The sequence below is a fragment of the Mastigoproctus giganteus genome, chromosome 10 (assembly GCF_048544385.1).
Source record: "Mastigoproctus giganteus isolate SK-2022 chromosome 10, ASM4854438v1, whole genome shotgun sequence".
NCBI classification, from domain to species: Eukaryota; Metazoa; Arthropoda; class Arachnida; order Uropygi; family Thelyphonidae; genus Mastigoproctus; species Mastigoproctus giganteus.
Genome location: NC_143584.1, coordinates 38300956 through 38314444, shown reverse-complemented (window position 1 = coordinate 38314444; position 13489 = coordinate 38300956). Strand labels below are relative to the sequence as shown.

General features: G+C 39.1%; 1 protein-coding gene across 1 annotated transcript in view; it reads right to left on the bottom strand.

Annotated features, from left to right (window-relative positions):
• LOC150078990 (patj homolog) overlaps positions 1-13489 on the bottom strand; it is a 946782-nt gene that overhangs the window by 355423 nt on the left and 577870 nt on the right. The window contains exon 14 of the mRNA XM_090382912.1: positions 9143-9316. Within this exon, the coding sequence (XP_090239038.1) occupies positions 9143-9316 (174 nt within the window). The remainder of the gene's footprint in view (positions 1-9142; positions 9317-13489) is intronic.

The following is a 13489-nucleotide window of genomic DNA, read 5'->3' as shown; positions in this document are numbered from 1 at the left end:
AGTTTAGCATTCACAAGGTACTGCATATGGGTAGCAGTAATCTCAGAGTACCATACCAACTGTATGGTATTACACTCAGGGTGCCGACCGGGTTAGCCGAGTGGGTAAAGTACCTGCCCAGCAACCCAAAGGTCGCGGGTTCGATTCCCGCCTCGGGCTTGGATCAAAGTACTGCAAAAAAAACCTTGGGAGGTGCAATATGGCCACAGAAGCCGATGCGCCAACAATTACCCAATCAATCAAACACTCAGGGTAGTGGAATATGAAGAACCTGGGGGTTATTATGCAGTCTGATATGAAGTTCTTTGAGTAGTTCAGACAGTCTGCCAGGGCAGTCATGGGGTTTTGTCGATAATATATATATACAGAAATTTTGCTAGCTTGGATAAGGAGGTATTATACCCATTGTATAAGGCAATGTTCAGGCTGCATCTTGAATACTGCACGCATATCTGGAGGCCTCATTTTAGGAAGGACATAAAGCCTGCTAGGCTGGGTAAAGAAAAAGGGCAATGAGATTGGTGAGGGAAACAAAGGGGTAGTCTTATCAAGAAAGGTTTCAGTTCTGCAAATTGCAGTATCTGGAGACTAGGAACCTGCAAGGTAATTTGAGGTGTTTAAGGTTTTGAATGACTTGCGGAAACTCAATACTGATGGGATGTGAGGGGGGATATAAGTTCATATTGAGGAAGAATTTGCAGAACAGATGTGTGGTTGCAGAACAGATGTGTGGAATTTTGCCTTCAGCCAATGGGTGGTTGATTTCTGAAACAAGCTTCCATCCATTATTATGGAAGTGGATAGTTTGAATAAATTCAAGGAAGAACTGGACAAACTACTGGAGAGGATGGATAGGTGAAACGTTTTTGTTTTTTTTCCCCCTTTAGCTGATGCTGTATGAACTTTCTTCCTTGCGCTACTACTAATAACAAATCTAAATAGATTTATAATTTAACTTCATTAACTAAATAGTCACTGCAAATTAGCACATTTCTAATATGATTACAATTGTGTGGGGGGGGGGGAGTTTATATATGAGGAACAAAATTGGTTCATCATTAACTCATTCTTCAAGAAAAGGGCAAAACAACAATGGACATGGAAAAGCTCTCTTGGAAATACTAGTGAAATTGACTTCATACTGACAAACAATAAAATGAATTCACTGAGTGCTTAATCTTGAACCATTTTAACATTTGAAGTGACCATCCGTTAGTGGGAGCAAAAATAAATCAACATTGATTGCAAGAAAGAACGATAGAAATTGGTTAAGTTAACCAAAATGAAGAAGATCAACACTAACCAGCTACCGAAAGATCATCAAATCTAGAACTTTCAAATTGTTTTCATGTGCTACAAGACCTTCCTGATAAAATATTTAAACTGATAATAACAGTCACTGAGACTATTATAGACACTACCCATGCACTTGCACCTACTGTAAAACTAAAAAAATCAACCAGAGTATCAAAAGAAACAATTGCCATGATAAAAAGAAACGAGAAATGAAGAAAAGTGGTAACATAAGAAAGCAGATAAAATAAGAAATGCATAAATTAAATGTGCAGCTTATCAGAAGAACAATAGAAGAAAATCAAGGACTAAAGAGAGCAAAACAAAAAAAATGGTTATGCAACAAGAGCCAGATGTTTGCTTTGAAGCTTCAGATGGCACAACAACAAATACTAAAACAAGTGGAAAAATTTTATTCAAATCTTTATAAGGATAAACTGGATATAACACCAGATGCAGAAGCTGTACCAGAAATTTTGGTAGAAGATGCTATAAAATCAATGAAAATGACAAAATAACAGGGCTGATAAAGTCACTATTGAAATGTTGAAAGCTGAAGGCCAGCTGAAATATAAAGCTCTAGCCAAGCTGTCTTCAACTTAACAAAGTACCTATAGCATGGAAAAATGTAGAAGCCATCCTACTACACACAAAAGGTGACAAAGCAGATTCAAAAAACTACCAACCAATAAGCCTGTTGTCTACAAGGTTTTCACTAAGATACTTTCAAGAAGAATAGGCTCAATACTTGATGCATCATAACCCAAAGAACAAGCAGGTTTCAGAAGTGGCTTCAGTACAATGGATCACATATAAACAGTGCAACCAGTTAAGGAACTGGCACAATGAATACGACCTTCGATTATGTGTAGGCTTCATCAAATATGAAAAAGCATTCAAAAGTCACAAAATAAACAATAATCAATGTTCTAATCAACAAAGGTGTAGACAGAGCTTACATAATGCACAGCTAAAATGCACTTCTAAAATGCACAGCTTGCATGATGTTTGTGGAGCATTCAGGTACGGGACATGATATTGCCATGATATTGTCTTTGTGTGTACACGATTCAAGGAGTGTATCGAAATCAGGCAACAACTCAGTGTTCTTATGGGCCTATATGAGAGCTTGAAGGACAGGGTGGATGCCCTCGAAGGAAGTAAATTGAGGGGCCCATCAAGCTCTCAGCTGCCCACATCAACACCAGAGCTTGCGCTTGGTCATCGCGCAACACAGCGGCAACCCCCAAGGCAGAATGTGCTGGTCCAAAGGAACTAGTAGTTGTTGGTGACTCCATTGTCAGGGAAATGGGGAACATGCGTTGTAAAAAGGATAGGTGGAACAAGACCAGGGTATGTCTGCCAGGGGCAAAGGTTGATGACGTTGTAGAGCAGATATCATCTTTTAAGGGCACAAAAGGTGATATAGTTGTACACGTTGGCACTAATGATATCAAGAGTAGGAGACCGGCAGAATTGCTTAACAAGTACAGGTCACTGTTGAAAAAAAGCCGTGAAATAGGGTTGAATTTGAAAGTGTCTGCAATTCTGCCCAGACACGATAGGAGGGAGTATATGATGAGAGCCTTGTCGATCAATTCGGCCCTGGAAAGATTGTGCAAGGCTCAAGGGGTAGAATTTTTTTCAGCCTGGACTGTACTTGTTAACAGGAGAGATTGCTTCTACAGGGATGGGATACACTTAAATAGAAAGGGTGCAAGAATATTTGCTGATGCTATCGAGGCAGTGTTAGGTGGGTCGGAAAACTGCTAGCTTGGGGGGGAGACAAAGACGAATAGATTAACAGTAGCCACCGGCAGAGGAGAAAGAGATTCTTGCACTGCTTCTATTGGAATGAGCAGAAGTCTGAAAAACAAGATGCAGGATATTTCAGAGACTGCTGGGAGTCACTGCGGTACAAGTAAACACATGGGTTGTGTTAGGGTAGCTAAGAATAGAAATAGGTGCATGTATACTTGCGTGTACACCAATGCTAGGAGTTTAGTAAATAAACTTGATGAATTTGAGGTATTGCTCAAAACATCAAAGGCAGATATTGTTGGGATATCAGAGACGTGGTGTCACACAGATATAAGGAATGCAGAACTGGAATTTGGGGAGTACAACGTCTACAGAAAGGATAGACTGGATAGGAAGGGAGGAGGGGTTATGCTATTAGTTAAGAAATACATAAAATCCAAGGAAGTGAAGCCAGTGGACATCGCTGGACAGGGCAGTGTCGAGTCAGTTTGGTGTGACATAAGCATTGGGAGATCAAAATTGAGAGTAGGAGTGTGCTATAGGCCTAATGACTCTGATGAGTACAATAAGAAACTGTACAGGGAAATAGAGTGGGCCAGTAAATCAGAGAGTCTTATAATGGGAGATTTTAATTTCCCAGATACTGACTGGAATTTGGGGGCTGGTCACTCACACACTAGCAAGGCTTTTGTTGATTTATTGGATGATTGTTTTCTACATCAGCATGTTCGGGAGGCAACTAGAGGGAGGAATACTCTTGATTTGATTATCAGCAGTGATTCTTCATGCATTAAGAATCTGCAGATAAATGAACCACTAGGTGGCAGTGATCACAGTGTGCTGAAGTGGGATTTACTCAAAGAGGTAACTATCATAAGGGGTTAAGGGAAGGGTTATTGCTTTTGTAAAGGCGACTACGATGGACTGAGACAGTATTTAAATTCTATACAGTGGGACCAACTGATGATGTTACCAACAGCAAATGCAAAATGGGAAGCATTCAAAGAACTTATCTTGGAAGCTACTAGGCTTTACATACCAACTAAGAAATATTGTTCAAGGTTTAGGCCTAAATGGATGTCAGATGAACTGATGAGGCATATGGCAGAGAAGAAACATGCATGGGATACATACAAATTAACACATGATTCAGAAGCCTATGACAGATACAAGTTGATCTGTAACCAAGTTACAAAGGAGGTTAGGCAGGCGAAGGCAGATTACGAGAAATCTTTGGCAAGGGATGCAAAGAAAAACAGCAAAGAGTTCTTTACTTATGTAAACTCTAGAAGGAAGGGGATGAATCAGATTGGTCCACTTGATATCGATGGGTCAACTGTTGATGATCCTGTTCAGGTAGCTAACAAACTAAATGAATATTTTGCATCGACATTCACACATGAGGAGTTATTTAGCGAGGGGAAAGCCAGAGGTGTATTCAACTCTAGCAGTACGCTAGAGAATCTTGTAATAACTGAGAATAAAGTGGAGGAGAAATTGTTGAAGATAAACACAAGAAAGGCACCCGGGGTGGATGGGATCTATCCAGTTATATTAAAGGAGGCAGCAAAGGAAGTAAGCAAACCCTTAGCCATAATTATGAGAGCTTCCTTGGACTCAGGGGAGGTACCCACAGACTGGAGATGTGCAAATGTGACCCCAATTCACAAAGGAGGATGACACAAGCAATTATAGACCTGTGAGTTTAACTTCTGTTCCAGGAAAATTAATGGAGGCACTAGTTAAAGAAGCACTGCAGGATCATTTAGACAAGACTTCAGTTATAGCTCGGACACAGCATGGTTTTGTTAATTGGAAGTCTTGCCTGACCAATTTGATTGGATACTATGATGCAGTCACAAAGGAACTGGATGCAGGGAATAACTTTGATATTATATACTTGGATCTTAGAAAGGCTTTTGATACTGTTGCACATGGAAGATTGCTGCACAAATTGGAGCAGTGTGACATTGGAGGCAAATTGCTGCTGTGGATAAAGGGGTGGTTGAGGGGGAGAAGACAGAGAGTGGTAATCAATGGACACTGCTCGTCGTGGACTAATGTTATTAGTGGAGTCCCTCAGGGCTCAGTGTTAGGTCCATTATTGTTTTCTGCATTCATAAATGATATTGATGATGGTATATCAAGCTTAATGTCCAAGTTTGCAGACGATACAAAAGTAGGCAGGGTTGTCAAGGACACTACTGAAACTATGCTGCTGCAACAGGATCTGGAAAGGTTGAGCAGATGGGCTGAGAGGTGGCAAATGAAGTTTAACATTGACAAATGTAAAGTACTACACATGGGAAACAGCAACCCTAGAGCAACGTATCAACTCTGTGGTACTACATGACAGTGGTAGAGAAAGAAAGGGACCTGGGGGTGGTTGTGCAGGCAGATATGAAGTTCTCTGAGCAGTGCAGACAGGCTGCAAGAGTAGCTCATGGTGTATTATCAATGATATATAGGAATTTTTCTAGCAGGGATAAGGAGGTGATTATTCCCTTGTATAAGGAAATGGTCAGGCCACACCGAGAGTACTGTATACAGGTCTGGAGGCCTCATTTCAAGAAGGATGTAGAGCTGCTTGAACGAGTACAGAGAAAGGCAACAAGATTAGTGAATGGAACAAAGGGATACTCTTACGAAGAAAGGCTTAAGTTTTGCAAATTGCAGTGTCTGAAGACTAGGCACCAGCGAGGTGATCTGATAGAGGTGTATAAAGCCTTGAATGGTTTGAGCATGCTCAATGCTGATGGGATTCTTCCTCTCGCTCAGAATAATCACCTGAGAGGGCATAAATTCAAATTGAGGAAAGACAGATGTAGGATAGATGTGCGGAAATTTGCCTTTAGCCAGCGGGTGGTTGGTTGGTGGAACAGACTTCCATCCCTTGTCGTGGAAGTTGATAGCCTAAATAAGTTTAAGGCTCAGCTGGACAGGTATTTTGAACAGAGGGGTGAAGTGGAAGTGGGGTTTTTTTTGGCTGATGCTGCATAAGCTTGCTTTCTTGCATCAAATGCCTCTAATAATGCTAATGCTAATAATATTCTCCAATCAATATATGAAAAGGCACTGCATCAATATGGGTCAACAATGATAAAGTTCAGAGAAACATAGAAAAAGGTGTCCAAAAAGGAGACACAATCTCCCCAAAACTATTTTCTGCCTGTTTAAAAGCAAAATTTTTTGCAAGCTAAATTGTGATAATATAGGACTCAAGATAAATGGAGACTGCCTGAATCACTTATGATATCATTCTCTTTGCCAATGATCCAAAAGAATTGCAGCAGAACATTGAAGAACTGCAGCACAACAGCAAAAAGTTTGGTTTGAAGATTAATATCAAGAAAACACAGGTTATATTCAACAAATTTACCAGACCAAATAAAACCATGGCTGATGGACTAGAAGAAGTGGGGAAAGGTATGTTTACCTTGGACAAGAAATTTCAACAGATGGAAACAACATGATGGAAATTGAATGGCACATAAAATTGAGATGTCAACCATTTGGAAACCTTAATATAGTCTTCAAGACAAACTTGCCACTCTGTCGCCAACAAAATGGTTGTGAAACATGGATAATGAATGCCAAAGCTTTACAAAGACTGAGCGTCACACACAGAATATTGGTTACAAATTTTGAACATAACCAAAAGAGACCAAAGTCATGTACATGGATTTGCCAACAAAGAAACCAAGGTCTGTGACTTCCCTGATAGAACAAAATTGTTTAAAACAGAAATGGGAAAGTCAGATATCAAGAAAAACTGATGACAGATGGTGCAAATGAATTCTGGAATGGATAAAGCTTGACTCTAAAAGTCAAGTTAAAAAAAAAACACAGAAGAGGTGGATAATGAAACTGAAAATTTCTGGTGTACAATGGTAACAGAAAGCACAAGAACACAATTGATGGAAACTGTGTTGAGGAGGCCTTCACATCCTGCAATGGATCAACAACAGCTGAAGATATGGGATTAAGTTAAATTACAAACTTCAACTACCAATTAATATCTTCTACAGGCTAAAGAGGTTCAGAATGCTAGTTACATTTGACAGATATTCACCCAAGTTTAAAATGACAGGACCACTCCTGTGCATTCTCATTGTTGGAACTCCAAAATGTTGGTGTCCTGAATTAATAAAGTTTGTTGTTATTTTTTTTTTTGTATATTCACGTAAAATTTAAAGCATAGGTATTGTTCTATACTCTAGCACATAATCAAATTTTAAGAATCACAAGTATACACTTAGATAAAACACAGAGTACAAATCGAATGAGCTGTAAACACACCTGACATTGTAACAATTCTCCCATGCAGCATGGTTTATTGAAATATACATTCTCAATACTTTTTGTTTGCATGCATGGCATACAAACTGCTCTCTAGTAGAAGCATCTATGCTTCTACTAGAGAGCAGGGATTCATATGCTCTTGTATATGCACCATTTATTCCTTTATTTATGCTTCTATGCAGTGCACAGAAACAAATGTCAATTTATGAAAGTAGATTAAGAAAGTAGAAGATGCTCAGTCTTATTGTGCTGTATAATGTTGCCCCATACATCAAGTTTGTCTCTTATTAAGGCTATGTATAATCCATTATACAGACATTTCAACTTAACTGCTGAGATATCTGTATAATGTTTAGTTTTTAGCTGAGAGGTGTTTCTCAGCTGTTAGATGTGTGTTCTAAAAAGGGAATTTATGGTTTCATATGAAACCAAAGAACCACATAATGCCATCCACCAATATTTAGTTCACCACTAATTTGGAGCATAGCTTCACTGGCAGCAAAAATGGATGTGCACTACTTTTTTTGAGCTCATAGGTACAACGTGGAACCCAATGGCTTGTACCCATGAGCCAACCTCAAGTTATTTTCTCTTGTTATTGTCTCTCAATGATAAACTTGTTTTGAATGACACAGGATACAAAGACTATCTACAAAAGTGCAGCATTAACTGCACTGTGGAACAACACACCAGAGCAGATACCCTCTCTATATATGAAACTGATGACAACTAGCTCTCTGCTGAGCACCTTTCTATATAAAAAGATCTTAAGCAAGATTTTGAAGTGCACTTCAAACAGGCATTAAAACAGAAAGTTCTGAACAAAAAATGTGAGGTACTGATAGAATTCAAACACTCATTTTTAGGCTAATTTAGTTTTGGCTTACTTCTAAATTCTAAACAATTGGTTTAATTTTGGTTTATGGCTTTGTTACAAACCAAAACTAAGGCCAAATGTTTAGAATTATCAATTCACAAAGTTCGTATATGACAAGGTAAGATTTCAAATTCTGCAATACTATTACATCATAATGAGATAAAAACAGATAAAATAAAAGAATAAGTTTTTTTTAACAAGTATAACTTCAATCAAAAATTACTGTCTTTTGTGTCCATTTTATAATTTACAAATTACAATTACACCTTACAAATTTTAACTATTCCAAATAGTTACTGCATAACTCCTTTGACAACACACTCATTCTGCATAAATTGCAATTATGCACAATGGGAGGGGTTCCAAAATAAGTTGCAGCTTTTGCAACTCATTTTGATCAGCTCTTGCAATTTGATGCCTGAGCATTAATAGGGTATCATATCTCAATCACACAGTATGTATCTCTATTTTTCTTATTACGTTTTCAACATATTTTTCATTGTTTGTTCAGTAATGATTCTGAAAGAATGTGTCTTGATTTTGTTTTTTAAGGGTTAGCTGATTCTATCTACCTACGTATACCACCCAACGTTACGTGTATACTAAAAGAACATGTAATATGAAGCGAAATATTTAGATAAAAATAAAAACTGTGACTCTTCTTTAAATTTTAAAATTCTACACATTCCAGTTACTGAAGAATTTTCTCTGCAGCAGTGGTAAAACTGCCATACAACTAGGTGTCCACCACTGCATGAAGGGAGGGGTCACTGATTTTGCATGATTGTTAAAGGGCAGAATTTGTAATTTTGCCACTGTTATGCAATGATTATACAAAACAAGTAACAATTAAGTTTAATTTAAATATCTAAAAAAAAAAAAAAAAATTATATTTTTTGTATAACTTACTTCAAGCAGTTCATCGCCACTTTGCAACTTGCCATTCATTCCTACAGGTCCATCATTAAGTATAGACCTTATATAGTGATGAGGCCTTACTTCTTTGCCATCCTCAACATCTACGGTTCCCTCTAAGCTAATACCCAAACCTCCACCTTCTTTAAATTTTGAAAGCTGAGCTACCTATTTAATATTTAAACATTAAAAAAATAAATATAGCACACTGCAATTTCAATTAAATTATTATTATTAGCCATATGGTGCAAGGAAGCCTGAGGCTTCCTTGCACCATATGGCTAATAATAATAATTTTTTTTATTATTTTTTATAATTTTTTTTTTTGGCTGCACCAGCCAAAAAAAAAAAAAAAAAAAAAAAAAAAATTAAAAAAAAAATGAATTACTCAGAGAGAGAGAGAGAGAAGGGAATCACCAAGAAGAGAAGAATGATGATATCCATCCAGCTCAGGACCCTGGGTGTGCCAAGCCCATACTCACCAGATGTGAGCCCCTGGGGTGAATTTATGAATAAAAAGTAAACCGAAATATATAAATATGCATTCTCAACTTTTCAAAATTGAGCTAATTAATTGTGTTGAGCCTGTCTGCAAATTTCATATTATGGCATAACAGGACTTGCATCCATTTTATATAGCACAGGTTAAAAAAGACAAAGTGAAATGAAAGGTTATTATCTAAAGAAAAATCAATGAAGCCTGCAAATTTCATCGCTAAAACTGATAATTGGTTACACTTAAAAAATGAAGTAAAAAATAAAAATAAATTTATCTGTTCCATTATTACTAAATTACAGTTGCTCAGAGCGAAACGGATACAAAAATATAGATTGTGACAGGTTTAATAATAGGAAATATACATATATTAGAATAGATACATACAAATAAAAGCTTTCGGCTGTTTAGTTAACCTTCTTCCGTTGAAATGAAATGACAGTTAGAATGGAGGCATGTACTGCCAATCTTGTACGTGAAGTGTGTGGCTAATTGATTGATGTTGAAGCCTGTGACTGTGATGTATGTGGACGTGGCCAGCGTTTGTCAATGGACAGGATCGTTGCTTCGGTGATAGGGTGGACTTGACAACCACTGTTCCTGTTCACTGAGGTATTGGAGCATTTGATGTTTAACGACTCCAACCAGGTGCGGTGCAAATAATGGCAGGACTTATCCATAATCACGACATCGCGGTGTGGGTTAATGTCGTGGTGGGTTGCCCAAATGTGTTCGGCAATAGCTGAGTGCTCTAGATCCGCTAAGTGGATTGCTCTTTTGTGTTCAGAAAGGCGTTTTTCGAGCCGCCTTCCAGTTTCCCCGATGTAGCAGCTAGTGCAGTCACGGCAGCAAGAGATGCGGTAGACCAATCCGCTCTATAGTAGGGTGGGGACAGGTGTTTTTACCTTAGAGATGAGGGATCGTAATTTTCTGCCTGGGAGTTGTACGCACTCTATCCCATGTGATTTTAAGATTCTACAGACCTGTTGTGATAGGTTTGGGTAGTATGGGATAAAGGCGCTCATGGCTGAGTCATCACCTTGGATGTTTCTGTTGGTCGCTACGCGGTCGCATGTCTGTAGGTCACACCTGTCAAGGGTATTGACGGGATAGCCACACCTCGTAAGATCCGCCTTGACTTTAGCAATTTTAGTGTACCTCTCATTTACAGGGCTAGAGTGTGTCCAGGCGCGAGTTAGTAAGGTTCGTGCAGTGGCAAGAAGATGGCTACATGTGTTTGCTGACCGGAAGTTGGTAAATTGGCCAGCACACATAGGTTTACGATGGACTATTGTCTTCAAGCACGTGCCCTCGCACCGGACAAGGGTGTCTAAGTATGGTATGGTGTTGTTCGCCTCTAGCTCTATCGTGAATTTTATGAAAGGTGACAGAGAGTTGAGGTGGTCTAAGATTTGGTCACCCGAATTTCTGGGGATAACTACGAATACATCGTCCACATAGCAACACCAAAAGGCAATGGGATCTGGTACGTTTGTAAATGCATGACCCTCTAATTCCTCCATCACGATGTTTGCCATGACCGAACTAACCGGGGAACCCATGGCTGTGCCGTGTATTTGCTGGTAAATGGAGTCGTTAAACATGATTGCACCACCTGTTAAGCACAGTCTGAGGGCGGTGGAGATATCGTCTGGTGTTAGTTTGGTTCTGTTGCCAAGGGTTTCATCACTATCTAAGAGTTGTTTTGCACATGTGATGGCAAGTTCTACTGGGATGGAGGTAAACAGTGAAACTACATCAAACGATGCCATAAATTGATCTTGTGAGATGGATATGGTACAGATCCTTTCTATGAACTCACTACTGTCAGAGACGGTGTTGGTGGTCTTGTCTACTAGGGGAGAAAGGAGCCTAGAGACAAACTTAGATAATTCGTAACTCGGTGAGCCACAACAGGATACGATGGGTCTTAGTGGTGTGCCTTCTTTGTGTACTTTCGGTAGTCCGTAGAATTGTGGGATCTGGCAGCCGGAGGCACAGAGGTGATTACGTGTTGATTCTGTTATTTTCTTCTGTTTGAGCCAACTGTTGACGAGGATGTTCACTTTCAACTCCCATCGTTCCAAGGCTTTGATGGGGGGAACGGTTAAGCGCTTGTTAAACAGAAGTGTCCTGCAAGAGCAGCAAGGCTTTTGTCTCTTAATCTGCGCGGCTCATTACGACTGTTCGACGTCCTTTGTCTGTCGGTAGGATGATGATGGATGAGTCTCGTTTCAGTGTCTTAAGGGCAGAAATTTGTTTGTGGCTGAGACTGGAAGAAGCGGGGTGATTATGCAGGCTACTGCAGATGCTTAGTCTTAATTTCAGCATCCGCAAACGCATCTTGAAACATGGCATCATTTGTGGGAAACAATGTTTGCACCACGAGATAAACCTGATCACTCAGAATATCAAGGTAATCAGTGGCGGTAATTTGCCCATTCAGTGTATTGCTGCCAAACCATTGTTGATCCTCCCCCTCCATGTTTGATGGTTGACACATGACAGTCAGGATGATGTGCTTCCTTTGGTATTCACCAAATCTAAACTCCCTGATGTTGGGCAAAGTGTGAGTGCCGTTTCATCCGAAAATATGACATTTCCAATCACAAAGTGTCCAACTCACCATCAGTAATGAGAGGCTTGGCAATAGATACTCTGCCCTAAATATCAGCTTTATGAAGTTCTTGCAAAACTGATTGGCTAAATACTGGATTCTTAGGTCCACTTTTCAGTTATGGAGTTATTTTTGAAATTTTGTTTTAGTTTTATGTTTTTGGGCTACAATCCTTTCCAATGTCTGGCAGTATCAATCAGTCAACTTTGATTTTTATCTACAATTCATCCTATCAGATTTTAATTTTTCCATACTTGGTGAATGCAAACATCACTTTTGATACAATTGCCCTGAATATACTAAACAAATAAGCAATTTTAATCAGTGAAATCCCTGATAAACATGCACCAACAATGTGATTTCTTTGGAATTCAGAGAGATCAGTCATTTTTCTTCATATAACTTTTTATATCACTTCTAAATAAACATCAGTTTTTATTATCTTACCTACACAGTACTACCTGCAATAAAAAAAATCATCACTTCATGTAGTAGTAATGGTGGCATGTGATGCAAGAAAGCAAGCGTATGAGCTTATATAGCATCAGCAAAAAAAAAAAAAAAAAAGAAAACAATTTCACACATCCATTCCCTCTATAACATTTGCCCACTTCCTCCTTGAATTTATTTAAGCTATCAACTTCCACAATGACAGACAGAAGTTTCTTCCAGTAATTAACCACCTGCTGGCTAAAGGCAAATTTCCGCACATATATTCTACAACTGTCTTTCTTCAATATGAATTTATGCCTCCTCAGGTTTGCAATCTGAGGAAACGGAAGAATCCGATCAGAATTCAGCATGTTCAACCTATTCAAGGTCTCATACACCTCAATCAGATCACCTCGCAGGTGCCTAGTCTCCAGCTGCTGCAATTTGCAGAACTTAAGCCTTTCTTGGCAATAGGACCCCTTCTTTCTCCTCGCCAATGTTGTTGCCCTTCTCTGTACACTCTCAAGCAACTCAACATACTTCCTAAAATGAGGCCTCCAGTCCTGTACACAGCACTCAAGGCATGGCCTGACCATGCCTTATACAAAGGCATGATCAGGCCAAAGTCACCTTTTTCCTACTAGCAAAATCCCTGTATATCATTGACAATACCCCATGGCCTGCTCTGGCAGCCTGTCTGCATTGCTCAGAAAACTTCATATCTGAATGCACAACTACTCGAAGATCTTTTTCATTTTCTACCACCCTAAATGTAGTATCACACAGTTCATACATT